Source organism: Alligator mississippiensis, chromosome 5 (assembly GCF_030867095.1).
Source record: "Alligator mississippiensis isolate rAllMis1 chromosome 5, rAllMis1, whole genome shotgun sequence".
Taxonomy (NCBI): Eukaryota; Metazoa; Chordata; order Crocodylia; family Alligatoridae; genus Alligator; species Alligator mississippiensis.
In genome coordinates this window covers 14,733,051-14,759,825 of record NC_081828.1, presented here as the reverse complement: position 1 = coordinate 14,759,825, position 26,775 = coordinate 14,733,051, and the positions used below count along the sequence as shown (strand labels likewise).

The 26,775-nt window shown below is 42.2% G+C and overlaps 1 protein-coding gene across 6 annotated transcripts in view; it reads right to left on the bottom strand.

Moving 5' to 3' along the window:
• The window catches only part of NFIA (nuclear factor I A), a 310,278-nt gene that overhangs the window by 84,081 nt on the left and 199,422 nt on the right, over window positions 1-26,775 (bottom strand). For all 6 annotated transcript variants that reach the window (XM_019489142.2, XM_006277944.4, XM_014593910.3 and 3 more), the window contains exons 4-6: window positions 22,386-22,460; window positions 4,675-4,792; window positions 960-1,087 (exon numbers count right to left, since the gene is read on the bottom strand). In XM_019489142.2, the coding sequence (XP_019344687.1) occupies window positions 960-1,087; window positions 4,675-4,792; window positions 22,386-22,460 (321 nt within the window). The remainder of the gene's footprint in view (window positions 1-959; window positions 1,088-4,674; window positions 4,793-22,385; window positions 22,461-26,775) is intronic.

Sequence of the window (26,775 nt, the reverse complement as noted above, 5' to 3'; positions counted from 1 at the left end):
ATATTATATGATTAATTAGGGGGTTGTGAGCCTAGGAAAGGCACCTTTACCATCTTAAATTGAAATAAATGAAAATATATAAATAAAACTATATAGCAAGAAGGACCATTAAGGCATATATGGATGATTTGGCAAAATATCGAGTGGTGGAAGACAAAACAGTTTTTCGGTGCTCGGCAAATAATGTAAATTTATGATAAATAACAGAAACCCTACTTAGAACAGAGATCTGTAGCATTCATTTTGCTCATCTAAGGGCCAACGTAACAGGAAAGTAATTTTCCTACTATTAACTATTCAGTTAGCACCAAGATAGCTGATCAAGAGACATTAAAGTACATATACAATTCAATGGAAGACCAACAAGAAACGGATGTATACGGGCTAATTAACTCAGGAAGGCACGGCTACCTGCTAACCGCTCTTAAGTTCAACACATGGTATTTCAGCACAGTCTTCCTTCCAACTTCATTGCTTTAATGACACTTCTTATCAAATCCCTTAGAAAGCCGTTGCAGAGTAAACGCAAATGTTATATAACCTTCAAAAATCCTTGCATCTCATAGAGACTTCGGGGGGTTTTTTGTTTTTAAATTAAATAAACAGCCATATTTCACAACAGGATAAAATACGGTCCACTGCCTGGTCAGGTGCTGTTTTCTGCCAAGTTGCTATCACTGATACTCCATGATTGGATCTGAAAGTTTTCCCTGAGAAGAAGAGCATATCTTTTGCTTCATTATTCAAATACTCCAGATACTTGGCCAAAATACAAATGCAATGCACTGTAAAAACATTTGCTGGTGCAAGAGCAATCAAACCACAACAGTATTCTCATTAGACTGCCTGTCCCAGAACAAATCAGAGTTTGTTTTAATTGTCCTTTGATACAATATTTGTTCTCTTATGAAACTGAAAAAACTGGAAAGAACGTTTATGACTTGAAAGCTGCAGCTTACCTGGCTCCACTTCATGCCATCCACTCGACTGACTGCCGCTTCCTGGAGAGCGCCCTTGGCTTGTATAAAATGGCTCCTCACCAGGACTGTCCATCTCATCCTCCACAGATTTGAGGCGCTTTGTAGAGCTGAAGTAGCAAAACATATAACACTGCATATTTTGAAAGGAAACATTGGCATCTTCCTTTGTAGCAGGTGAAAAAAACAACAGGGCTAGATTTTGTGACACTTGGCCATTTTGGCATTGAGTAGAGGGTGATACCAGGTCTCTGCAGCTATCCTCCTATACCTGGACCAATAACCTCAATTCTAATCAGCTTTTTTCATATTTCAACTTTCTTTATACCAAAATTACCAAGCCTTCTGAACTGTGTCAAATGTTACTGTGATTTTCTGATGCATATAGAGCACCAAACTAATTTCTAACGGGAACCAGAACTATTTTAAACTCAGATTTTTACAGATAAAAGGCCTAAGGCCCACTGATATAAAGAAAAAGTTTCCTACCAAGCTCAATTTGTTTTCCATCATTAATTCACTGTCTCACTAGCTATCAAATTAGCTGGCGATAGCAGAAGTAGAACCTCATTTTAAACACCTTTTTCTGTCTCTTTATCTTGTTGTTCACCTGTTGCAATACATTTTTTTCTGAAGAAATGTAATGACAAGAACCCTATAATAATAAGCAAAACCCTGTGAGCGATCAGATTCATTTATTGGTCAAAGCGATGTCGGTTTCAAATTTTCCTAGGACATAGTCAATATATAAGAAGTTTACTCTATAATTAAATTACTCAATGAATCAGGCATGACAGTCTTTTGCTGCTACCAAGCATTTACAAGTGAACATAGTATCATAAGAAAGTCTAGAAGGGACCTCACTAGCAAGGCCATCCAGCCCAGGTCCCTGCTCAACGCACGTTCATTCCTGATTAAACCATCCCAGCCAAAAGTTTGTCTAACTTGCTGTTGAGAATTTCCAGGGATGGAGACTCCACAACAGGCAACGTGCTTCCCATACATCACTTGCCATACACAGTACCTTTCCTAGCATATACACTGCATGACACTCAGACAAAGCTTGGGAGAATGGAGAACTCTTGCATTACTCTCCGTAGGTCAAGAGACTCAGAGGGTGGTGTCACATTCACTTGCAACAGTTGCACATCACTGGAATGTAATGACTTATTAAAGTTAGTACCTGTTAGGTCGGAGATAACCTGGGTCTGAAAGAGAACAACCATGCAATGCCATGGAGGCTTAACTGCTTAAACAGTTGTTTGCTTGCCTTTAAACAGCACGTAGCAAGTTTAAATTGAATGTGTGACACCACCCTAAGACTGCGTTAGGGTGATGGTGTAAGGAGCGACTTGTGAAGCCAACTTCCTTAACCGTGGCTAAGTTTATTATGAGATATACAGAGCGAGTAGAGATATTGCTATGAATTTGTCCTAACGACATTCTCCAAAGCCAGGTCAGGCAATTTTCTTTTCTCAGTTTTCTGTCCTGTAAGACAGGGCTCTCCAAGTTCGGGGCAGCTGGGGGCTGCATGCAGTACAGGCCACAGACCCAGAGGCCCGCACACCATAGGGGCCCCAGCCTCCGAGTCCCTCCCCTCGTTGTGTATACAACCCTATTGCCCCTCACCACGTGTGCAGCCCAACCCTCCTTGCCAGGCACACAGCCCAGTTTTCCTCTGCCGTGCGCACCCCCATTTCCCTGCTAGCCATGCACGTCGTGCAGACAGCCCACCTGGAGGTGCAGCCTGGACAACCTAGCTCCCTCCTTTGCAGAATGGCGCACAGCCTGGCACCTCCCCTACCACGTGGCAACCATGGGCAGCCCGCCCCAGCCTCACGAGTGGGGTCAGGAGCCGGGGGAAGGAAGGGGGGTCCAGACAACCCAGCTATGGCTGCTGCAAGAGCAGTGACACAAGTGGTGGCTGCGTAGGAGCCCACGGGCCACATGTTAACCCCTCGTGAGCCACACGCAGTGCACAGGCCACCAGTTGGGCAGCTCTGCCATCAGGCGTATTCTACCATCAACTGTAAAGCATTCAAGAACCAAGTATCCTATAGCATGAAGCAAGAATAGATCACTTTGTGTACTGGGGACCTATTACATGAACATAAAACATTCTGCTGACACAATACCCACGCAACTAAACCCTGAAGCCTTTACTCAGGCAAGACAGACTTTGGCTTCACCCAAAGATGTGCTTAGGTAAGAACTGAAAGGTTTTGAAGTTTTCTATGAGCTACAGGGAGAATAGTTTGGGTATGTGTGGAATGCAGGTTCTGTCATTCCTTATTTTAAAAAAAACCCCTGTTATATGTCAGTCGGGTAAATTCTGTGCATACAATACAATCACTGCCTGATAATTCTGCTGAGTCTGTGTGTTTAAGGAATAATTTTTTTTTTCTGATTGGGAGCGGCCTAATGAAAGGAAAACAAACATAATAGCAAGTTATTAACTACTCATGCTGTTTATAATAGGCTCCTTATCAGTGCTAGTTATTTGCAAAAAAATAGAAGGACAACAACTGAGCTTTTAAGTAACCTGACTTCTTCACTCCTGGACTTGCAACAAAACTCTCCCTCTAAGTAAGTCCAAAGATGAGCACTGCACGTACAGTATGCAGTACAAATGTGAAAAAAGAAACAGCCCTAACTTTTAAACTGATTACTGCTACATGTAATGAGAACCTTATTTGCTGAGCTGCACAGTGTTGCTGGAGCACAAGTATACAGAATGTTCTTTCAATCACTGCACATTGTAAGCTAAAAAGTTATTGCTGAGAGACTGTCTTAAAGCTTTTTTAGAAAATAAAAATGACAGCTGCACTCGAACTACAGGGCATTTTTATTGTGTGCTTGTTTTTTGCAAAGCTGGTAGAACTGCAGACTGAGATCAAAACCTAAAGAACTCCAGTTTGAAGTTAGAATTTTGTGTCATGTCTGAAAAAACTGATCTATTTTGGCTGGGGGAAAAAAAATCAATCTGTTTTCTTAATAGTGTTCAAGATGGGTGTAATGACCAGGCTTGTTTATAAATCCAATCTCATGGATGGTTAAAGTAAAAGGACAGGATAAAAAATAAAAAATATCCTTGTCTGTTAGTTAGCATCTAAGCCACAGACTCGCACTGGATAGTAGCCAGCATCAAAAATTCAGTTGCTTGGTTGTCACAAAATTCTTAACGCCATATCAAAATGTGAATATATTAAAGGCCAAGCCCTCAGCTCTATATCAGTTTCACTGTTAACATTTTTAAATTTATAAAGAATATATGAAGTCTGGTGTCTAATCTTTCCTTGTATATAATGCAAGCTACTGTCCTTACTTGGAAGAGCTCCATGCAAAAATACTCAAGGACCTTATCGTCAAGATGAAGTGACATGTCCCATTCTGCCCTTGATTCTCCTCTTGGACCAGTGCAACACTATTGGCTTCAGCCGAATTACTTGTGTTTATAAACGGTGTAAATGAGAAATTAACTGAGACCTCCTATGAAGCTTTTTTCCAAGGCTGGAATATAAATAGATAGCTTTCATTGAAGCTAGGATGGACACTCAGCTTTGCAATTCTGAAAAGGTTACACGCCCCCTACCCCCAACACAACATGCCCAATAATGTAACTACAGCTACAACAGATGAGCAATGACTGTTATCTAGGTTTCACAAGCAACCCAATGCCATGTCCCAATTGAATTACCTGGTAGAGGATGTGCTAGGTAAAGACCTCCTCATCGCTCCTGGGCTCATGCTGTAGTATGAAGAACTTTCCAAATCTGAGAGGGAGAAATTAGGGCCTGTTCCTGCAGCTATTGGCGCTAAGGAGACAAAAGCAGATTACAGTCAGTAAATTGGGTGAGTAATGCTTTCACTGCATTTCAGTGTCAAATAATAAATAAATGCATTCAGTTTTGGGGAGGGAAGGGAGGTGGGAAGTGAGGGATCTCAAAGTTAACTGGCACGTTAATCAAGAGGGTATAATGTTTATTGGGGAAATACTTCTGTATGATCTAGGTTCTTCTTTTATTTTCTCCTAAGGTCATTGCTTTTTGTACTAGTAATTCTAGCTATTTGTAGCAACATCTTTTGTGGATTCCTTTAAGAAAGTCCTTCCATATTGTAATCTGAGTGAAATCTCTTGAAACTTCTTTATTTTTTATTTTTAGGTCTGGAACTGGCTTACTGAATGCCCTTCTGAATAAGAGACAGGCTGGATCCCCTGACAGTATGCTTGGCCTAGTCTGTAAGCTCCTGTAGACAGCAGTAGACACTTTTTTTCGGGACCACTGTGGCATCCCCAAGGGGTGCAAGGGGCTGAGAGTTTTGGGGCTCTCATCAGCTTTTTGCAGAAACAACTGGCCTCAGAACACCATTATCCAAAAATTGCCTTCTGCTCTTTTTTTCCACCAGTACTGAAAGGTTTTTGTATGAGGGCCATGCTGCTATGATTTCACCTAGCTTCCTTGTGACATACCCCACAGCACTGGCTATGTGTAAGGTATTATAAATTCCTTTTCTAAAATTTTACAGGCATAGAGCCATGCTGAGCATGTGGAATAAAAAAAAGAAAAAGGCACGCAGCTACCTAATATAAAATACAGAAGGCGAGGTCTTTGTCAATGAAACCCACTGTATGGTATAAGATTGCACTGCCATTCAGAGGAGAATACCGCTTTGGAGTCTATATTATGGAGCATGCTTTGCCTCGCCCATTTGACAGCCTTCTGCAACGCAGCCCGTTCTGCAGTATGTGTAAGGTGAACGTCGAATGTTTTATCGGAGAACCCTGTTTCACAGAGACAAGGGATAGTCTCTTTCTGACTTCATGGGAGGTTCCCAGACAGGGTACCTTTTCACTCGCCATGGTAGGAATGAGGAAATGAAGAGCAAATGGTGCCTTAACTTGCACCACTCATCCAGGGTGAAATACAGGCCTGATGGAAGTTCGGTGACTGGTATCAATTAGGCCAGCATTTCAGCCCAAATCTTGGGGAACTGCCCCTCTCAGAATCGACAGAACTGTTTAGCCCTCCGGCTAGTCCACCATGCCCAAAAGACACTTAGCTGTTGTTTGCCAGTCTAGAAACAAGGCTCTTTTACAAATGTCTGTCCTTGAAACAGAAAAGGAACAGTATGGACAGCAATGGACTTTTAAATGCATGTGCTGGAAGGTAAATGCTTCTATTAAAACTTGAGAAAATCTGGCAGGATCATTAAAAGAAATTAACCTGGGAAATAATTCATGGCAAGAACACTCAAATCCTTTGTTATCGTCCTTTAACTGTAATATGCTTCCTGTGCACTGAGCATACGAGAGGATGGGCTTTTTAAAAAAAGGAAAAAATTAAGTATGGTAAAATTAACTCATTTTATCAATTTGTGCTTTCTGCTAGTTTCCTGACAGGAGCTACAAGAGGCTGTAAAACTGATGAATTTGCATGGAAAAAGAAACCAGTGTAAGTAATTTGTGTAAAAGGTAACACGGACATGGACTGCTATAATTCAGACACCCTGCAGATAGCAGACTGCTGCAGTGTGAGCAGTTATGGGTTAGAAAAATGACCATACTGCAGTCAGTCTGACTTGAATGGAAATCAATCATAAAGGTACTCTGCAGCATCTACTCCACAGTTTTCAGCAACTTCTTTGCCAAACAGATTTTTGCTTTGTAAACCCTTTGCTGATCAGTTCTCCTACATCTCAGACCTACCCAGGCCTAATTTACAGGTTAATCTTAATATTTTCCAAACAGGAACATAAAAAGGCAGGCACTAAATTAAAGGGCCATTTCGTTCCAAGGGGCAATGAATTCCCCAGGCATTGTAAGATTTATTAAATAGTTTTATTTTAGACAGATACGAAGGAAAAAACCTGTGCTGATAAATCGCCCCACCCCATTAATCTCCCCCCAGAACCCTGGGCAATGCTGGCCAAATCTTGAAGTTGGCCCTATGTAAAACTTGTGAAGTGTAATTGCAGATCTCAACATAATACACGTAGTCTGAAGAAGGGGGGAGTGGGATTGAGGAAGAGCTGGGAGCACAGACACTATCCACAGAACAGAAGGGGAAACAGCAAGTAATCTCGGGCGTCCACACATTTTGAATAACAGGGTTTGTTTGCCATGTGTTGGAACACCTTGTAATACTTGAAGAGCAGGATGAAGGATATAAGAGGAGATCCAGATAACAAAGGACAGGTCAAAAACAGAATATTTTTTTTAAATGCTCAAGTGTAAATTATGTTTAAAATGTCTGTGATAATGAGAGTATTTAAAAGGCCCATGGCTCAAGCAAGCGAACGACTGTCCTGTTACAACTAACTCAAGGTCACTAACCTTAGTAGTGCCACAGATGTAAACTTTCCACAAGCGAAAAGGGTTTTGGAATTAGTTCTCAGGCATGCAAGCTGGTTATCCTTCATATCTGCTTTCTTTTCTCAATTAATGTGCTCTTGAAACTATGCTTTCCTGTAAACTGGCTGAGGAAATTGCCAAGGTGCAACCTCCAACCAGGGAAGGGTTAACTCCCTTTTCTCTAGCTAGCAGAAGGTCTTTTCCTTTTCCGGTCTGAATTTTGCTTAAAGTGATCTATGCTTTCTATTGCTGGTTTACCCTGAGCCACACCTACTAACTCTTGCCTTAGACTTTGGCTGAAGCAAGCAGCTGTTTTGTTTTTGGCTCTTAGATTTACTTTCCTGTTCTGTAAGACAACATGCCATAAAGGTATATACATTTAATCTGGCTTACACATTCTTTCTCTGGGCAGTCGGGATGACTTTACAGCCCACCCGTTTTACATTAACCAGAACAATAATGAGAAGACAAGGTCATGCTCATATGTATTTGGAGGAGTCCACATCAACACTCTACTGCCAGAGAGTAGTTGGAGGGATCAAAGATATCGAAATTGGGTAAAACCCTGCCTAAACTGAACTTTACCATTTCAACACATGATTATCCAACATGTGAACCTCTTAGCCTGATGTACCAATAACATGTTTTGGCACTATCCAGAGCGCTGGCGTAGCTGGAATTTGCTCTGTTCTGTAATACCTTTACTATACATAAATGAGAGACTGAGATTCACTGATCACATCAAAAATATTCTAACCCTCATTAAAAAAGTCCTTCAGAAAAATACTAATAAATGGCTGAAGACCGTATCTGAAACAGGAGAAGAAGGTTGGAAATTTCAGCTCTGGGTCAAAACAATATGCTCCATGCCTACAGCAAGATGTCATTTGACATAGAGCCATGCCTCTGACATGACGGAAGAGTAAGGTGTTTTACTGGATAAAGAACTGGCCTTTCATTTAAACCTTAGCTTGATTGATGTGCGTGGAGCTTTTAAGTGAACTGATGTGGTTGCGGGTCCAATTTCAGCTGACAGGGTGGTCTACATTGCAGGAACCCAATACACATGAGATACATTTCAATCACTTGGAAGAGGCAGAAGACAGTTTGCCTGAAACACTGGACCAGTTCTCCTCCCAGGCTGATCAATCTGTGGTGTATCAGGGCTGCAAGCAGGGAGCACGGAGCCATGGCTCTGCTCTGGATGAAGGCCAGCACTGGGGAATGCTCTGGCACCACTGACAGGCTATCCCCATTGCCACCCATTTATTAATTCAAAGAGGTTAAAATCCCTGTGTTTTTCTTAACCAAAAATGTTAAGAAAAACACAAGAAAAATTAACCAAACCCCTCTGACTTAATTCAGTCGGAGTATTTATTTTGGAAATGTATTAGAGTACAGGAAACCCACTAAATAAAACCAGCCAAGTTGGCATTTGTCTTCCTTGGAATATGGCACTGTCTCGTAGTTATTAATGTGTGTTTTATTTCTGTTTTTCCACTTTTTTAAAACTGTTTTTACAAGACATGGATGAAACAAGGATCATTACATGTGTAACACTGCAGCAAATTGACACTGTGTTTAAGGTTAAATAAGAAACACTGCATTTGACTAATCATTTTTCTTCACTGATTATGACTTAATAAGCAGAGGGAAACATACTATGTTTTGAGGCAGGAAAGAAAGGGTAGCTGAGGTTTTTAGCAAGGCCTTTGTCTTCCGTATACTGCGTTATTAGGTTCAAAGAGGTTTTGCCGAATACAACAGATATGAAATGTGTGATGTTCATTTTAAAATTACAAGTACAGCCTGCTATTGACCATCTCATTATGCTGAGTTCCATTTATAAACATAGCTAACCACGAAGTTTATAGAGACTTTTTGTGCTGCTTTAATAGGATATTGATCGAGAGCAAGGTTTGAGTGGACTGCCATTGAATTGTGTAATGGCATACAAAAGGCAAGGTCACGGCAACTGTTCATTCTATGCCTGCAGTCTATTTTTTATTATAATCTTTTTTTTTTTCCTCTCCTTTAATGCCCAAGCCCAAGCAGTCTGTTTGGGATAGCAGTGCTTTGCTAAGGAACAGAGGGTTTTTTTTAAAGGTTAATTTTCATGCTCCTGATTTTTAACTACCACAGTTACAGTATTGCCTAGTATAGCAGAAAGCATCCAGGCTACTGTTTGGAGAAACAGGGGTTGTTTTTTTTTACATACACATATAATACACACATGCATTTTTAAAAAGATACTCTGCCATTTGCATCCACAGTACGTGCGCTCTGCGCTGGGGATCTGCATGGAGAAAGAAGGATCCTCCCCACTCTCATCTAGACATCAGAAAAGTAGTGGTCTCACCCCCCAGTCTCAGAGCTGCGGGATCACCACCTTGAGCTGCTTACCCCCTCTCTGACGCACTGAGAACATAGAGGCCTTGTGTGAGTGGAGGACCACGGCTATTGATAACCTCACCATCCTCCGGAGGATTGCATTGAGGATAGAGCCCTCCTGTAGGAGCTGGTACGGGCGAGAGGATTTTTTTCTGTAATTTGCTTTGAGTAGACTGGTAGATCAAAACACCTTGAGAATCTCTATTCCCTTGGTTGTAGCCTCCTACCTACCCTGGAGGTTGTAGCCTCCTACCTACCCTGGAGGTTGTAGCCTGGAGGGTTATAGCCTCCTACCTACCCCTGGAGGTTGTAGCCTCCTACCTAACCCTGCTTCTTGCTCAGAGAGCAGGGTGTGTTTTTAATTGCTAGCTCCACATATCTCCTTCACAATAATCGTATCAGTTCTTTAACTGCACTGATTCTGCTCTTAATCATTCCAGCTAGAACAGTACAAATAGTTTTATTTAGGCTCCGGGGTGAGTGTGGGGAGTTCACGCACCAACTCTAGGCATAAGAGATTATTTTCCTTTATTGCTTTAAACAGAAGTGATTGTTTCATATACTTACAGAATTACTGTATGCATCAAACACTAGGGTGCCACCTCATGCCAGAGACCACCTCTTACAGTCCATTCTATTGCCAGGATCCCTGGCAGCACTCATCTCCATAAGAGGGCTAAGAGACTTCTGCAGCCAGATTCAGCAGATGCTGAAGCAGGGCTACAGAAACCACTAACCACAGCGAGTGAGTGTCTGCATGTCTGACATCTGAAGTTTCCATTCCTGGACAACAGTATCCCACAATCCATGGCATTTCAAAATCATGGATTACCTGTGCAATCTATATAACTCCTTTAAGGGCTCTGTAGATATAACACAGAGTTGTGGTCTGTGTTTGCATGTGTGCATATTTGTGTGGTCTAATGCATTAAAAGGGTGAAAAGCATCTCACTTAACTTCATGAAAAACAGAGCTAGCACCGTACAGCTTTAACTGTGGCCTTCCCAGTGCAGTGAGCGTTCCTCAGCACCAGTAATGGTATCATTTCAACCAAAATGGAGCACAATAAATGAAGTTTGTTAAGAGACTGTATATAAGCTCCAAATTCTTCCTTCGCAGACCAGCCAGATTATTTCAGCTGGCTGCAGGGAGCTCCACACGGGAAGGAGTCAATCCTGAAGGTCCCAGATCAAGAAGACTTGAAGGTCACTGTAACCTACTGGCTGGTATGGCCTCCCCCATTCCCCTTCTCTCCTCTCCAGCTCTCAGCCTGCCAATGATCCTAATTTCATAGCCTGCCAAATAGTAAACCCTGTGACCTTATATAGGAAAGTTCAGTGGCAAGGGTTTTTTTCACTTGTGCAGCAAGTCAAGTGAGCCAAAGCCCTGGTGCACCCTGGAAGTCAAAGTTGGTGAGAGCTGTGCAGCTCTCACAACTTCATGACACCAGAGATGCACCAGAGTTGCATTTCTATCGCTTGCTCTGGCCACTGTCCTGAAGCCCCGAACTAAGTTCCCAGTGCTGAAGGGTTTAAGGAACAGAATGAAAATTTCCTACAGCCTCGGGCTTGGGAACAAACAATGTACAACTCCCCAGTTCTGCTGCAGGGGATATCTATCTCTTTCCTTCAAACCAAACCTCATCAGAGATTAAAGGGTCTCTGGGGAAAGGAGGCCTGCAAGAGAAGCGGTTCATCTCCCAAATCCCATTGCAATATAGGACTATTGGCAACATGATGTGACATACTCATATCAAATTGTGGGTGGACAGTGGCCTCTCCACAGGAAAAGAAATAATGCACAGGAGTCTTCCATGTAAACAGATTTAGGACATTTTTCAAGCCCTTTAGCAACTCATTAGTGATGATGGCAGCAGGATTGTGAGACTCGGAAGCTGCTAGTCATGAATTGGCATGAAGATGGCAGTTACAAGTAGGTCACCCAGCATTTGTATGAGGCAGGAGTGTTATTCGGCAGCTGTAACTGCAACTAAGCAGCCCTCTTTAGGATCTGCTCTGCTCACCCCACATGGGGAGGAGGTTAGAAAAGGTACCCTAACTATAGTCTGCCTCTCTTTTTTGACTGGATAACTGCACCCAGTGGGATCACCTTTACTGTGGTTGAAATCAATAAAGACACACAATCAATTTTGGTACCTGGAACACCAGGACTCTCGTGGACAATCCTCACCATGAACACCCAGAGTGTCGCACTGCAATTGTGGCTTGAAAACTCAAGATGACACAGCATCGATATCATTGCACTGAGCAAGATCTGGTAAGTGGAAGACAAACAGCTCAAAGAGCAAGGAAGTGTCTATACTGTCTTCTAGAAGAGTAAATAGGAAAGTGAATGTCAACTTGGCTTTGCCATTAGGAATGAACTCATAAACCAACTCAATTCCCTATCAGGATTTATGAGCAGCTCAGAACTGTTTGTCTCAAACTGGCAGGGAGCCAATACACCACTGTCATCAGCATATGTTCCCTGACTCTTGATGCCACTGACAAAACCAAGGAGGAATTCTATGCCAACCGTGACCAAGTCCATTTTGATATTCTGGAGGGAGGCAGGCTTATTCTGCTCAGTGATTTCAATGCCAAAGTTGGAAGAGACTCAAACCTCTGGAATGGAACCACTGGCAAAGGAGTGGGAAAGGTCAACTCCAAGGGCATCCTCCTTTTGAAAAATAGGTGCTAGACATCATGGCAAGACCCACAATCTGAGCATTAGCACTTGATTAACTACATCATCATTCGTGCCCTGGATCACAAAGATGCCTCATCACTCGAGTTATTCTAGGAGCTGACAATTGCTGGACCTTTCACTGACTCATATGCTCAGTTATGTCACTCAAACTGGCTCCCAAATGATGACTGCAGCAGAAGCAGTGCTGACGGAAGGTCAATGTCGAAGGACTCAACAGCCAAATCAAGAGAGACATCTTCCGCCAGTGCCTCAATGAAAAACTGGTGAATTCCAATCAACAACAAGGGAAAAATGTTGGCAGTGCTTGGGGTGCCTTCAAGCCCTTCGTCATCAGTGCCTGTGAAGAGACACTTGGATTCTCTACCAGGAAACATCAAGACTGTTTTGATAAGAATGAGTGGGAGATCCAACAGTTAATTGCCTGCAAGCACAAGGCCTTTTGTAGTTGGTAGAATGACACCAACTGCAAGCAAAAGAAATTGAATCACCAACAAGCCAATGCAAAGGTCCAAGGGAGGACCTTCGATATGAAGAACAGATGGTGGGAAGACAAGGCAAAGAAGATTTAACTTTTTGTTGACATCTATGATACTCGTGGTTTCTTTAGTGGCACCAAAACCATCAATGGTAAAGCATCCAGGGGCCACTCCCTTGAGACCTAAAGATGGAGAAGACCTGATCAATGAAAAGGGAATCATCTATGTCCACTGGAAGGAACATTTTGAAGACCTTCTTAATCAAGAATTTGTTGTTGATGAATTTTCTCAATTCCATCCCACAACACCCAGTCAGAGATGATCTTGGAATCCCTCCAACCCTCGATGAGGTGAGGAAAGCCATCAAGCAGATGAAGAACGACAAGGTATCTGGAGCTGATGGAATCCCCGCTGAAATCTTCAAGCAGGCGGGAGAAGCTCACATCACAGCTCCATGCCCTCATTTTATGGATTTGGAATAATGAGGTAATCTCAGATGACCTCAGGGATGCCATGATCATGACAATCTTCAACAAAAGGAGATAGGTACAATGGTAGAAATTACAGAGGGACTGGTCTGTTGTCCCCGATAGGAAAGATCATTGTGAAAACCCTCCTGAACTGTCTCCTTCCACTTGCTGAAGAGCTCCTCTTGGAATCTCAGTGTGGGTTTAGGGTATCAAGAGGCACAACTGCCATGATTGCCATTCCTCACCAGCACAGGAAAAATGCTGGGAACAACATAAACCTCTCTATATGATTTTCATTGACCTCATGAAAGCCTTCAAGTCTGTCAGCCAAGAAGCACTGGGGGGAGGATCGTTCTGAGGTATGGATGCCCACTGAAATCCATCACCATTCCTCACCTGCTCCGTGATGGTACGTGAGCGGTGGTTCCCAGTAATGGATCTATCATGGATTCCTGTGAAGTTAAGACTGGAGTTATGCAAGGATGCATCATCACTGCAACACTTTTCTCAATATTCCTTACAGTGATGCTACATCTGACCACCAACAAGCTTCCAGTCAGAGTAGAGCTAAACTACCAAATAGATAGTAAGCTGTTTAATCTCAACTGACTCTGAGTCAAAACCAAGACTACCTCAATGTCAATCACTGAGTTCCAGTACACTGATAATACTGTAGTGTGTGATCACTCAGAAGCAGATCTTTAGGCAATCACTGACATCTTTACTGAGGCATACAAGAAAATGGGACTGATGCTTAACACTCAGAAGACTAAGGTCCTCCATCAATAAGCGCCTAATGAGCAGTCCCCAGCTCTGGCAATTCAGATTTATGGTGAGACTCAGGAGAATAAAGAAATCCAAAATCACCTCAAATGTGCAAGTGAAGCCTTTGGATGCCTATGGAAACAGGTGTTTGAAGATCACAACATCAGATTCGAAACTAAGCTTATGGTTTATGAAGCAGTCATGATCCCTACCTTACTGTACAGAGCTGAAATGTGGACAACATACAGGAGGCACCTCAAGTCACTCAAGATGTACCATCAACACTACCTGTGGAAGATTTTTTTAATCCAGTAGGAAGACGGACACACGTACATTAGCATCCTCTCTCAAGCAAACACCACGAGCATCAATGTGACGATCATCCAACATCAACTTCACTGGCTTAGCCACGTCATCCAGATGTCTAATTCCAGACTCCTAAAGCAAATTTTATTCTCCTAGCTCAGTCAAGGCATATGCTCAAGAGGAGGGCAGAGAAAGTGTTTCAAAGATGTCCTCAAGGCCAACTTGAAAAAAATGCAACATTGACATCAACTCATGGGAGACTATCACCTAGGACTACCCTAAGTCTGCCGCAATGATCTCAGTATTTTAAAACATCGCAACAACAACAGGAGATGAAAAAGCAGGAGCAGCAGAAACAGCATGTTGCAGACTAAACCAAGAATCCAGAGACACCCACCCTGCATGGAAACATGTGCCTGAGTTGCAACAGAACCTGTCGATCCAAGACTGGCCTTCACACCCATAGCTAAGGTGTGACAGGGGGCCATCTCGTGGCCAGTCAAATCATTGGTCCACCCACCTGTCTAGGGCAGTCTGCCCACATGCCTTGCCTGCCATGCCTTTGATGTAACTAATTAGTTGTTTATAAGGTGGGAGGTTGCCCATTTACTGCCTGATGCCAAGGGCGTAATACACGGCTCCAAACCTTCGCTTATACCGTATCCCATACCTTTGCAGATGGCATCACCATATGGCTCTGGTTCCACGATGGACCCCTTTCTATACCTGCCTCTTGTTTGGACCCCAGCTGGATCCCTCCTTCTCAGGTGGTCTATTCTGCTCTCATTCTGGGCTGTCAAGCTCCCTGAACCCTTCTCCTTCTTGACAGTGGCCCTCTCCGGGAACTTTGGCCACACCATCCCTGGCCTTGCCTCTAGGCCAGTTGGAAGCCCAGACCCCTGGCTCTGGGCGTCCCTTGTGGTGGGTGCTCTGACCCTTCGAACATTCTGGTCCTGGCCCCAGCAGTGACTAGTCAAGGGTTTCTCTGGTCAGGTAACTGAGCTGCTCGCTCTGTCTCTCTCTCTCTCTCATATGGGTCCGCCTTCTCAGGTCCTTCCAAACACAGCTCACTCAATGTCTAAAGCCGGCCTATGCACAGTCCTTCAGGCCCACCCATGTGACCCCTACTCTGTGCGGCCAATGTGCAGTCCTTCAGGCCCACCCACACAGATCCTACTCTATGCAGCCTTCTCACATGCCACCACTGGGCCCACTACTCTACCTTCTCACTGGGGCTCTCAGCCTTATGCCCCTTAGTCTCAGGCCTGATGATATGCCTGGACCTCTTTCCTGTCTCCTCTATGGGGTAACCCACCAGGTCATGGGGGCTAACCAATACTTGCCTTTCATTAAGGAGGCACTGGTGTGGCATTTCCTGGGGACCACCCCACCACAGGCAGCCCCATCCCTAGCAGGATGTAGTTTTAGGTTATTCTCCAGGACCAGGGACATCCTCCATCCCCATAGCTCCTACCCTGTCCTCCAGGTGTTCTGGGAGCAGCAGCTCTGGCTGGCGATGTTCTCTCTTTGGCTCCCTCCAGCAACTGCCAGTTCAGCTCTGAGGGTCTGGATTTAAAATAAAGCTGCTCAGCCCCATCCTCTAATCTAGGAGCGCTCCTGCAGCCATATGACCACCTCATTAGGCTGCATCACACATGCCGGCTGCTCCACAGCCTGCTCAAAGCTCTTAAAGTGGCAGGAACCAAAGGTGCCCTGTCACAGAAGGCAATCATGGAAGACAATCATCCTCAACTGTGAGGGATTGCCAATGATGATGGACAGTGGCTTTTCCTCTAGTTTTAAGATACTTAGTTTGATTTGTTAAAATGCTGGCAACATTTTTGTAAAATTTCTTTTTTGATTAACTACTTTCTTTGTTTAACTAATTTCAGGAAGATTTATGAGTAGGCTAGCCATCAATTGAAAAGGTAACAGATGTAGTTCTCAAGACAAGCTGTGTAGTTCTACTTAGCACCAAGATGGTTTGCAGTTCTTGTTCAGTGGCTAAAGACACTTTAAAACAATGGGGCACTTTTACACATGCTCCAGGGGGTAAGAGGGCGGCACTTTAATTAGAGTGGCTGTGAGAGCCATAGTGTCTTGTGTATCAGTGTCCCTATGCTTCCAAATGGTGGTGGGGGTGCTTTAAGTAAAGCTCATTGATGAGCTGTGCTGCCATTTGCAATTTTGAAGGGCGAGGATGTTGATATACAAGACCTGGGAGGCTGCTGGAGTGAAGTAATTGCCATGCTCCAGGAGACTCAATTAATCAAGTCTGCTCCAATGTGTTAAAATTACACCATGTTGGAGCAGCCTCTGCACTAGCGTATAGGCACCCATGGTGACCAGGATAGATAGATAGATAGATAGATAGATAGATAGATAGATAGATAGATCTGTCTGCTGAGGAATAGATAGATTGATAAATGGATCTATTAATATCTATATCTGTATTTCAGTATCAACATATATGTCTTAAGAGTTTCCAGGTTTAATAATACAAACTTCTGCTGTTAGCAAAGCTGTGTCCATCGGGAAGGACAGTTAAAAGCTACAGAAAATGGCCTGATTGTTTTTATTTCTCATGTCCTCTTGGTGGAGATTTTTCTGTTGAGTTTAGCAAGTGGTACGTGAGGAGTTGTAGAGAATAGGGTTCTTCTGCAAATATGTCCAAAGCTAGTACATGACACACAAAGCCAGGAAATCCTCTCTGGGATGAAATCACTACTGAGGGAAGGAGATAGATAGATAGATAGATAGATAGATAGATAGATAATGGTATGAAGTCAATAGCAAATATTGTTTCTGAAGAAGCCGACCTACGTGGCTTATTCACCCTCGGGTTTTGTGGCTGAGACAAGAGTAGTGTCCCCGAGTCTCTCTGTCATCTGGACCTCTGACAACCTTATTAAATAAATCTGGCACATAATTATTATCCAACAATACCTAATGAGGAAATGCTGAAAAAACAATGTGCCTCATGTTCATTTTAGATGACAGAAGCTAACAACAGATAAATACTTAACACTCAGGGAAAGCATGTATTTCTAGTATCATATTAACTCTATAATTCAGGAAAATAATGACAAAAGGTGCAAGAAACCCCAAGGGTTTGCTGTGTTACAGTTAATATATGAGGCTACGATCCAGTTTCTCATACTCTGGTTTAAATCCAGAATAACACTATGAACATTAGTGTAGTGATGCTGGTCAATAAAGAACAAATTTTGGTTATCCTGTCTCAGCAGGGGCTGTCTTCTTGTTCTGTGTTTGTACAGCGCCTGGTGCAATGAGATGCTGATTGACGACTAGGGCTGCTAAGCACCACAATAATATGGACAATAAGTCAGAAGTACAAGAGTTCCTGTAGCACACACAGCATGCACAAAAGGGGGTAAATGACACTGTTCAGTCCTTGCAAATGTCCATGCATTGGAACATATTTAGAAAATTACCTTTACCATAAATAAGCATTTTTGAGCTGTGTAAGAAATGCAGGTTGCATTGCTCCTTTGCATAATTCATCCAAAGAACAGTACTTTCCATAGTGGGGACTAAGGCTGGGATCACATGACCTCCTTCCCAGTACATGCCCTTGGGTCCTTCTACAGCCTCGTGTCCATCTGTAGAGGATGACCTTTTGCAAAGCTGCTAGAGAGCATGCTAAGGAAGGTTCTTGTGTGCTAGCACTGTGTATGAGCAACTGGGCTGCTACTGCAGTTGCGGTGGCCTTTGAGGATGCAATGGCTTCTAGAGAACAAAATAGTCCTTTAATGGACTCAGTATATCAGGATTACTGAAGCCAGCAAGAGCACAAGCAATTAGGCAACTTTACATGTCAGTTTAGACACAATTCATGCCAGTTAGTCATAGATCCTTTATGCTAAATAATTCCTTGAATGTTGGCACAGAGTCACACTGACATCAATGGGATTTTTTGGGTAGAATCCACACTAAACATATCCTACCATGTAGCCATATCATCTCAGGCTGTTGGCTTGTCAGACTAAAACTCATAAACTAAACAGGGTCAGAGCTGGTCAGTATACCTCTGCAGCACCTCCAAGGACAATTCAGGGTGCTACCAGAAGTAGTGTTGCTAATTCAGTACTTGGCACACTTCCCCTCTCAGTCAGTCCTGAAGTGATATCCCAGTATGCAGTTGGGGCACTATTTATGCTGGAGTTACAGGGCTGTTCATAGGGTAGGATATAAAATTAAAGAGCCTGTAGCACTTGTTGCTTGAGAAAAGGCAAAAGTCTCCATGTCCCTCCCAAAATGTCCTTGGTTAAGTCAAATAAATGCAATACACCCTATTTTCTGTCCTGCTCAACTCTATAATTAGGGACCACTGTAAATCAGGCTCTGGTGGGGGGAAAATCAAGTGTCCCTGCAGGCTCGCCGGAGCCAATTTTAGGCATTTTCAGGCATTTTTAGGCATTTCTGATTGGCTGAGGGAGCCTGCCGTGGGGCTGATTACCATTGAACAACAGCACACAGGCTGTCCTTCAGCTGTTTTAAGAAACTAAAGCTCATCACTTACCAAACAGCAACTTTTAAGTCAAGCTCACCACTTAGAGTTCCTAAGGAAACCCTAGTAAATAAACTTAATTAAAGAACAACCTTTATTGAGTGCTAACTTTTATGGAATGCTGACCCTAAGGCAAAGTCCACTGTGGCAAGGCAGAGCAGGGCTTGGTAGACCCGTGCCGGGTGCCTGCCCCCACAGCAGGGTATGGGGCAAAGGGTGCCCCCACTGCACGGGCTTCTGTCCACCCAGCATGGGCCTTCTGAGCCCTGCTCAGCTCCCGCACAACAGCAAAACAAAGCAGGGCTCTGGAGAGCCATGCCAGGCAGGGGGGAGCCCCTGCAGCAGGGGCACCCTGTGCTCCATGCCCCATGCCCAGCTACGAGGGCAGGCACCTGGTATGCCTGGTTCCACAACCCCTAGGACAGGGGGTACTTACCTGCTCCACTGTGGGCAGGGCTTTTAAACTCCCTGCCAAAGTGCAGAATTGAATGACCAGATTGGCTGAGCCCTAGTAGGTCTCAGCCTGTACTAGGCTGCCCCTGGAAACACATAAGACTTCCACAGTGTTTCCAGGGCTCTGCTGCCTTTCTTCTCCATGCTTCAAGTCAGGTTAATTTTTTTTACTTTTTTCCCCGAGCCTCCCTCTCCCCCATAGTTTCATGCCATTTGTGGCCAAATCAAAGTTTTCTGGAGCTTTGGGGGGAAATGCTAATTTCAGGCTTTCCCCTGAAATCCCCTGAAGCCTGAATTACATTGGTCCCTACCTATAATGCTTGTGTGAACTTTTTAAAGGCTGTTATTTTCCAACCCCAAAATAGGCACATTCCAGTGACAAGTACTGTGATCTTCAGATAGACAATGTATAAAATTTGTTGCATGCTGGGATCTTTGTAAAAAGATTAGCTGTTATGATAAACTGTAGTGGAATGTCGCAGGAAACTAAGATGTGCATGCTCCCTGAAGGACAGAAGCAGTCTAGCCAGGGGGCTTTGCAGGCCGGGTTACCTGAGCAACAGGCTAATGATGTAATTAGCTGGCACCTGCAGATGGTCAGCTGACCAGAAGGAGGCAAAGACCTGAGCATGGATAAGCCCAAGACTGGGGTTTGGAGCCAGAGGGACCCAGCAGACACAAGGGCCAGGGGGCCTGGCCCAAGCTGGGCGCAGATACACGGAGTCCGGAGAGCCTGGCACTGGTGGGGCACAGCAGACAGGGATCAAAGGCCCAGACCGAGTTGAGACCGAGAACAGACCAAGTTGAGCAAGTGCCTTGGAGCCAGGTCCAACACAGTGGGACTAGACTAGAAGCCCTAGCCAGATTAAAGTGGCCGAGGCCAAGCAGGTCGAGACCCCAACAGAGGGAATAACATGCATGCAACATGAGGCATGGGGCATGATAAAGGGAAGGTTTGGAGCCATGCAATTAGCTCATAAGGTTCAAGGTGCCCCGTGTGGCACAATACTGGAGTGAGGTCCAGCAACCAGCAAGTTCCTGTGAGGGTCAGTGGACTGTGGCCGTGCAAAGGCCTGTGGGTAGCCTCCCAATTTATTACTTTACTATGAAGACATGGCAGGCGAGATAAGAGGACTCCCTTGGGACAGAGCTGGCATAGTCATGGAGTCACCATACCTGTGGACCCCTGGGGACCCCAACCTGTGACATGAAAGATTAATAAGAATAAAATATACAGGATCCTGAGCTCAGGGCCAAATTCTCAGGCTTCAAGTGGCTGGTCCTCCTATGGAGATTGGAAGCCAAGTGCAGTGATCCTAGTTACATTCTAGCAACCCCATCTTGCAAATACACAAAGCAAGGTTGACAGAATCCAGAAGCAGCTGTGATGTCTAGTGCTCTTCTGAAGAAGATAAGATTGTTGTTATGTGGGATGTCTTTGACGGAGGACAGGTGAATCCCTTGGGCCTTCAAGAGCCCTGTCCCTTCATGTCAAAATAAAGCAACATGAAACAGAGTTATTCTCACATCCATTGGCCTATATTCTCACATACATTAGTCAGGGTTTTCAGATCGATGTCAAAGTCCATATATGGTCATCTAAATGAGCTAATTTTCAAACAAGCTGTGCACCCAGGAGTCCTTGTAACAGGCCTCTCACAGCAAAGCTGAGTGAAGGGAGCTTCCTGCCTTATAACAAGCTGCCCTATTCTCTTGCTCTACCATGCTTACCTCTATATATCTCTTACCCTCTATCCCTATTCTAGCAGAGGCTTTTTCATAGTAGCACCTTATAAATATGCATGTGTTTGTAGGGGAAAGAAAAAAATTAGAAAAACCTGTGGTTACAGAAAGCGTATTGCTGTAGTTCAAAAATGGGGATTCTTTCCTCTCCCAGGAAGACTTAAACTAGACCTGCAGGGTCAGCAAATGAACAAGACTTTAGGCTTCTACGCTGAGAACTAAAATACCCTCAGTGTATTTCAGTGGATGAGTTATAATCCAAGATTTATAATGGAAACATAGCCCAACTGTTAACTACAGCTGGTTAATGGTTGCTCTATAATGTTGCAACAGAGGTCTTCAGTGTTTATGAAAAATTTAGAATCCTAGCACCTAAAGATATGGTGTAGCTGGAATAAAAGAGAGAGAGAGATAGCTCAGAGAGACTGTCCATGCTCTCTCCTTGGACTGTCTGGATTATGTCATAGCAAAATACAATCAATGTACCTTTGATCAATGGAACAGGGTGGTGACAGGTACTCTTAATTCACTGTTGTTAGTGAGTATTGACAAGCTGGTAATGATCATGCTGCAGTGTGTCATTCATGCTGCGCGCATTAGCATTCTTTAAAGGTCAACAAACAAATTCTTTTGAAAAGAAGAATTCCATACAACTGAGATAGCAGGTCTTGCAAAGTTAATGCTGTATGTGTCTAGGCCAGTCAGATTATTTGGGCCAATTTTGCTGTAACTGTCCACATTACTTGCAAGTTCGTCAATTTATGGGTGCTGAAACAATAGCCACGTGCATGTATGGAGGAACGTGAATGTACAAAGTGGCGGACAAACAGACCCAGCTCATGGGCACAGATGGTGTTATTTTTATAGGTCCAGTTAAAATTCATGCCTTAACTGCCGAGCCTGCAAACTAATCCATGTGGGCAAACCCTTCACCCACAGAGAACCACAGTTCCTTCAAGGGTGCTCCGTACTAGCCTACGGATCCAGCCACAAAGATCAGTTTGCAGGATCAGAAGCTTATTGTTTATTTTTTAAATATTAACTTTGCCCACGTAATTTACAAGTATGCGGAGTAATTATACCTGCATGAAGTTGAGGAGGTGCGAGAGAATTTTTTTACAACTGTTTGTGTAGCCCGGGGAAAAGAAGGAAATCAGAGGAAGAAGCAAGAGTTAGAGTAAACACATGGAACAACAGCAAGACAATACTTACTTTGTGAGACTCTTACTAGCTCAGTCACACTGAAAACACCTGATGTGACAAAACTGTCCTGGAAGCCCAAATGTCCTACAAAACAAAAAGAATGAAAGATTTGTGATAAGCTTTAAATGTTCAGTGACACTATTCTCATATCCTTTAGTTTCATTTAGATTTCAAATGTGACACATAATTGCACACTTAGCACTAATTACTGTTTATGTAGGTGAGTAACTAGTCATATAACTATGTAGCTGTTTTGTGGTTTGTATCTGGAGGTTAGGAAAACTAACATGACACATCAGAAGGGAGATTTGTAGATGTTAAAGCATATCAACAGGAAATCTGAAACAAAAGAAGACTATTTTAATAAACGGTTACCTTGGATGACCCCTAACGACTTAACAATTGAAATGAAAATACTGTACCTAGGAATCAGGCAGGACAGCTAAGTTCTATAATCGTTTTAAACATTATTCTCTAAAGAAACATCTGATCGGGATTATCTATCCCATTCATTCAAACAAAACAAGATTTAAAGATGTACTCTTCATTTTCTGACGTTACACTAGGGAAATCTTAAAAAAGCAGCTGCCAAAGAAAAGCCCACCCCTAAAATGAATGCCTTTCCCACAAAAAAAAAAGAAAAAAAATCTAGTGTTTAAAAGACGCTTTGTAAAAGACAAAATAAATCTCTACATAAGAAAAGCATTAACTTTAAGCTTTGGAATTTCTTTAAGAGACAGGGCGTATGTTTCCCTGCCTGTTTCATTTGTGCAAGGGATGCCTCTACATTTTATATCAAAATGTTATTACACTTCACATAAGAGTATTTTCCTTTTTCTCTGAAAACATGTCTATCACCAAATGTTAATTCCATTTCATGGGCATAATCAATTACAAAACAAACAGCTTTCAAACTGCAACCCAAGTGTAAGTGTACATAGCTGGATATTACAGTTCTTCCAGGATATCGCCAGACTTCAATTAGAGGGCTGTAGCTACTAGGCCCGAATGACCTCCTGCTTTTGAAACCAGGGTCAAAGGCGAAACCTCAGGATAAAGGGATTATTAAAAGAACGGTAAAGTTGTACTTATCCACAGGATAAGTGGCATACCTTTTAAGGTTGTCCTACTTAAAGTCACTGATTCTAATGCACGCACAGATATATTATGGAATGTTTTATAGGGGCACCATCTGCTCCACCATCGTTAATTGTCTGTCAGATTCAGTGTGATCTCATTATATTCGGTCTACTCTATTCTACATAGGTTCTATGCAGGGCTGATGCAGTGCTCATCACTGTATTTGAATGCCGTCCAGTACTGCATCTCTCAATGGAGAGAAATATACGCAGTAGAGTGTCTTGGTTTTGGATTTGTTTTAAATATACCCGTCACATGTTTATTTAGAGAAGGCAAGGTCAACGAGTGTGCCTTTCTCTTGGAGATAAAGACTGTGAGGGGTTTGACGCTTCTTAGCTCTAGGAAATCAAACCAAACCTTGAGAAAGTTCTGTTTTTCATACAGATGAGTTTTACAATTTATTGTGGGGGCTTCATTGTGTTTGTGCCTGGGTGAGATATGCAAACATGTATATAAACAAAATTGTTATGATCCACTGGTTTACAAGTGAACCGTAAAAATGTGCTTGATGTGCAATTTAACCTAAGTCCCTCAATCTACAAATGAAATTTTATTATATTTGGGGGTGAGGTAAAATCCTCTTTGAATATTTTAAATGAAAAAAACATGGAAGTATAATTTTAGGGATTTTTTTTTGGCGTTTTCTCAACTAAAATCTCACTTTCAAAAAATTGCTATTGATAGGCCTCCAATTCATTTTCCATTTTTCAATGATAAAGATGATGACCACATCCTCTTGCTTTTTAAAAATGGGTTATTAGCCATATGCATTACATTTGTTCACTAACAAGTTCCCAAGTGTTTTTAATATGAGAATGTACATACGTTACAGCAGACTTGCCTATTGGATTAAATGATCTGTGAATTAAAGATCATTCTCTGAGATCTGCGCTGGGACCACTCATGTGCCTAAAATTAAGCATATGCTTAAGTGTTTTGCTGGAGCAAAGCCAGAATGCGTAGTACTTTTTAGCATCAAGAACTCTATTCTATTCTATTCTATTCTAGTACTTTTTCTGCACTGACCACGACAACATCTGAGCATCTTCGATTGTGCGTTAAGCAATATGCTAACATCTATTACATACTGGTTGTGTTTACAGTGTTTGTGGGTACCCATATTTCTGGATGGGCTATCAGTAGGAGTTTGTATTGAAATAAACTGCAAGAAAATTAAAGTTCAATTTAGGTTAAAAATATGTAGGCTGGTTCTCCAAAATAAAAGTGTGACTGTTGCAGAGACAGGAATGCCTATTCTAGGTTAATCTACCTAGGACTCACAATAATAGCAGCAAAGACGCAGCAGCATGGACTTTAGCATATGACAGTGACCAGAGGATATATCCCATTATCCCTGAGAGTTTTTACCAGCTCCATTGAGCAAGCGCTTGCTATGATCACTTGCTAAATTTAATTTTGCTGCCGGACATACCCAAAGTGCTGTCATTAAACTATAATTCACAGACTAGATTTTAATTAGAGAAAATATACATTCCTTGAACAGAAGCTGAATTACACAATGTATTATATGATTCATAAATGGCAAGGAAATTAGACCTAATCCAACCAATAGTCATCTCTATTGTATACTCATGCACATGAACTGTTATTCTCTTGACAAGGATCCCAGTCCTGAAATGGGATCTATACACATGTGAAAATGGAGCCTCAGTGTGTTCAATAAAGCTTCATGCAGGTGAAAGTGTCCATCCATGTGGTTCAGACAGTAAAATCTGGGCTCAGATTTCTAGCTTTTGCTGAACCTGTTTTTGAAGTAGAGATAAATAGTGCAACAAGGAAAAGGCAAAAAAGAAGCAAAACCACCAATCAGCTAAAAGAGGAATTGCCAGAAAATAGCATAATTAACAGCAGAAGCTATAAAAGTTAATTTTTTGTGCCTGCTAACAAAAGCCAAAATAGAAAAAAAAATGTCTTTCACAGGAACTGTTTCAATCTGGCTGTTCCACTTAACAGTGAATGAGGAGGAAAAAAAAGGTAAAGTTAAGCAATTACAAATGCAGATGTTAGCGTTAAAAGATTCTTAATTGAAAGATGATTAAACATCTTGAAAGCTTGCAAGATTTACTTTTCATGCAGCACTTTATTGAAATATGTGCAAAATGATACTTTTGTTAAATACCCCATAGATAGGAAGTTGAAATGACTGTATATGGTCTGGCTATCTCTGTGGTTTTGTACCACCATCACATTCTGTTAGACAAGCAGGTGTTTGGATTGAGGATTTGAGGATCCTTATTAACTTTTTACAAAACTAATAGCACTCAGTCACTGAAGTCCTATGCCTAGCCTTACATGGATGATTGTACAAAGCAACTGAGCATGTGCTTAAGTTTAAGCACATAGGTAAGTCATCAAATTCATTTCTGACCAAAATCAGTATGCATCTTTCCACAGGATCAGGGCACTAAAAGAACAAGCTCAGGCTTTCTGTAGCTCTCATAAGAAATGCCTATGGAGACAATATCTTATTTTCTGGAGTTAACAGGAAAATCGGAAATGTAAGTCGGAAAAGTTAAGTAATAATACTTATTGGTAAGTAATGTATGGACACCAATCTCACTCTTACTTTTACACATATAATATCACATACTAATATAAACGATACAGTAAAACAGCTCTGCATACAGTGACAGCTGTAATTCGGTAAAAAATTAACATGCAATTTGCATTTCTTTCATTTTGCATCCAATATCACCCCAATGATAGAGCAGAAAAAAGTCTAAGAATATGGACCCTGACTCTGGTCTCATACCAGTTTTATTTAAGTCTTTTCTCACTGTCCTTAATAAAGTTTTTCCTGATATACATTAATGAAAAGGAGACTGAAAATAGGCCTTAGAGTCTCATTCCATTTGTTTTGCATTATTAAGCAACATTCATATTTGACTGAGTAAATGTGTACAAAGGCAACTAAACTGCCTCCTAACATCTAGCTTACATGGAGAGTCTTGTCTTTATTCTTAATTAATGTCCAAGAAGGTAATTTCAGGTACAGGGAATCTACAGATCAAGCCCTTGTATTGTTGTTTGACTGATGCAATTCATTTTAAATGAAATTCTGTGTATTATCAAAATTTAAGTAATCAGGTTATTGTTCCTTAATCACATATCAGAGATGTTTCCATTATAATAAAATATAAGGTGTTATAATTATGTTTTGTTTATATATTATCTTTATTATAAAATAGATTTAGAGTTCTTTAAGTGTATGAACTTCTTTATAAACAGATAAAGTAGA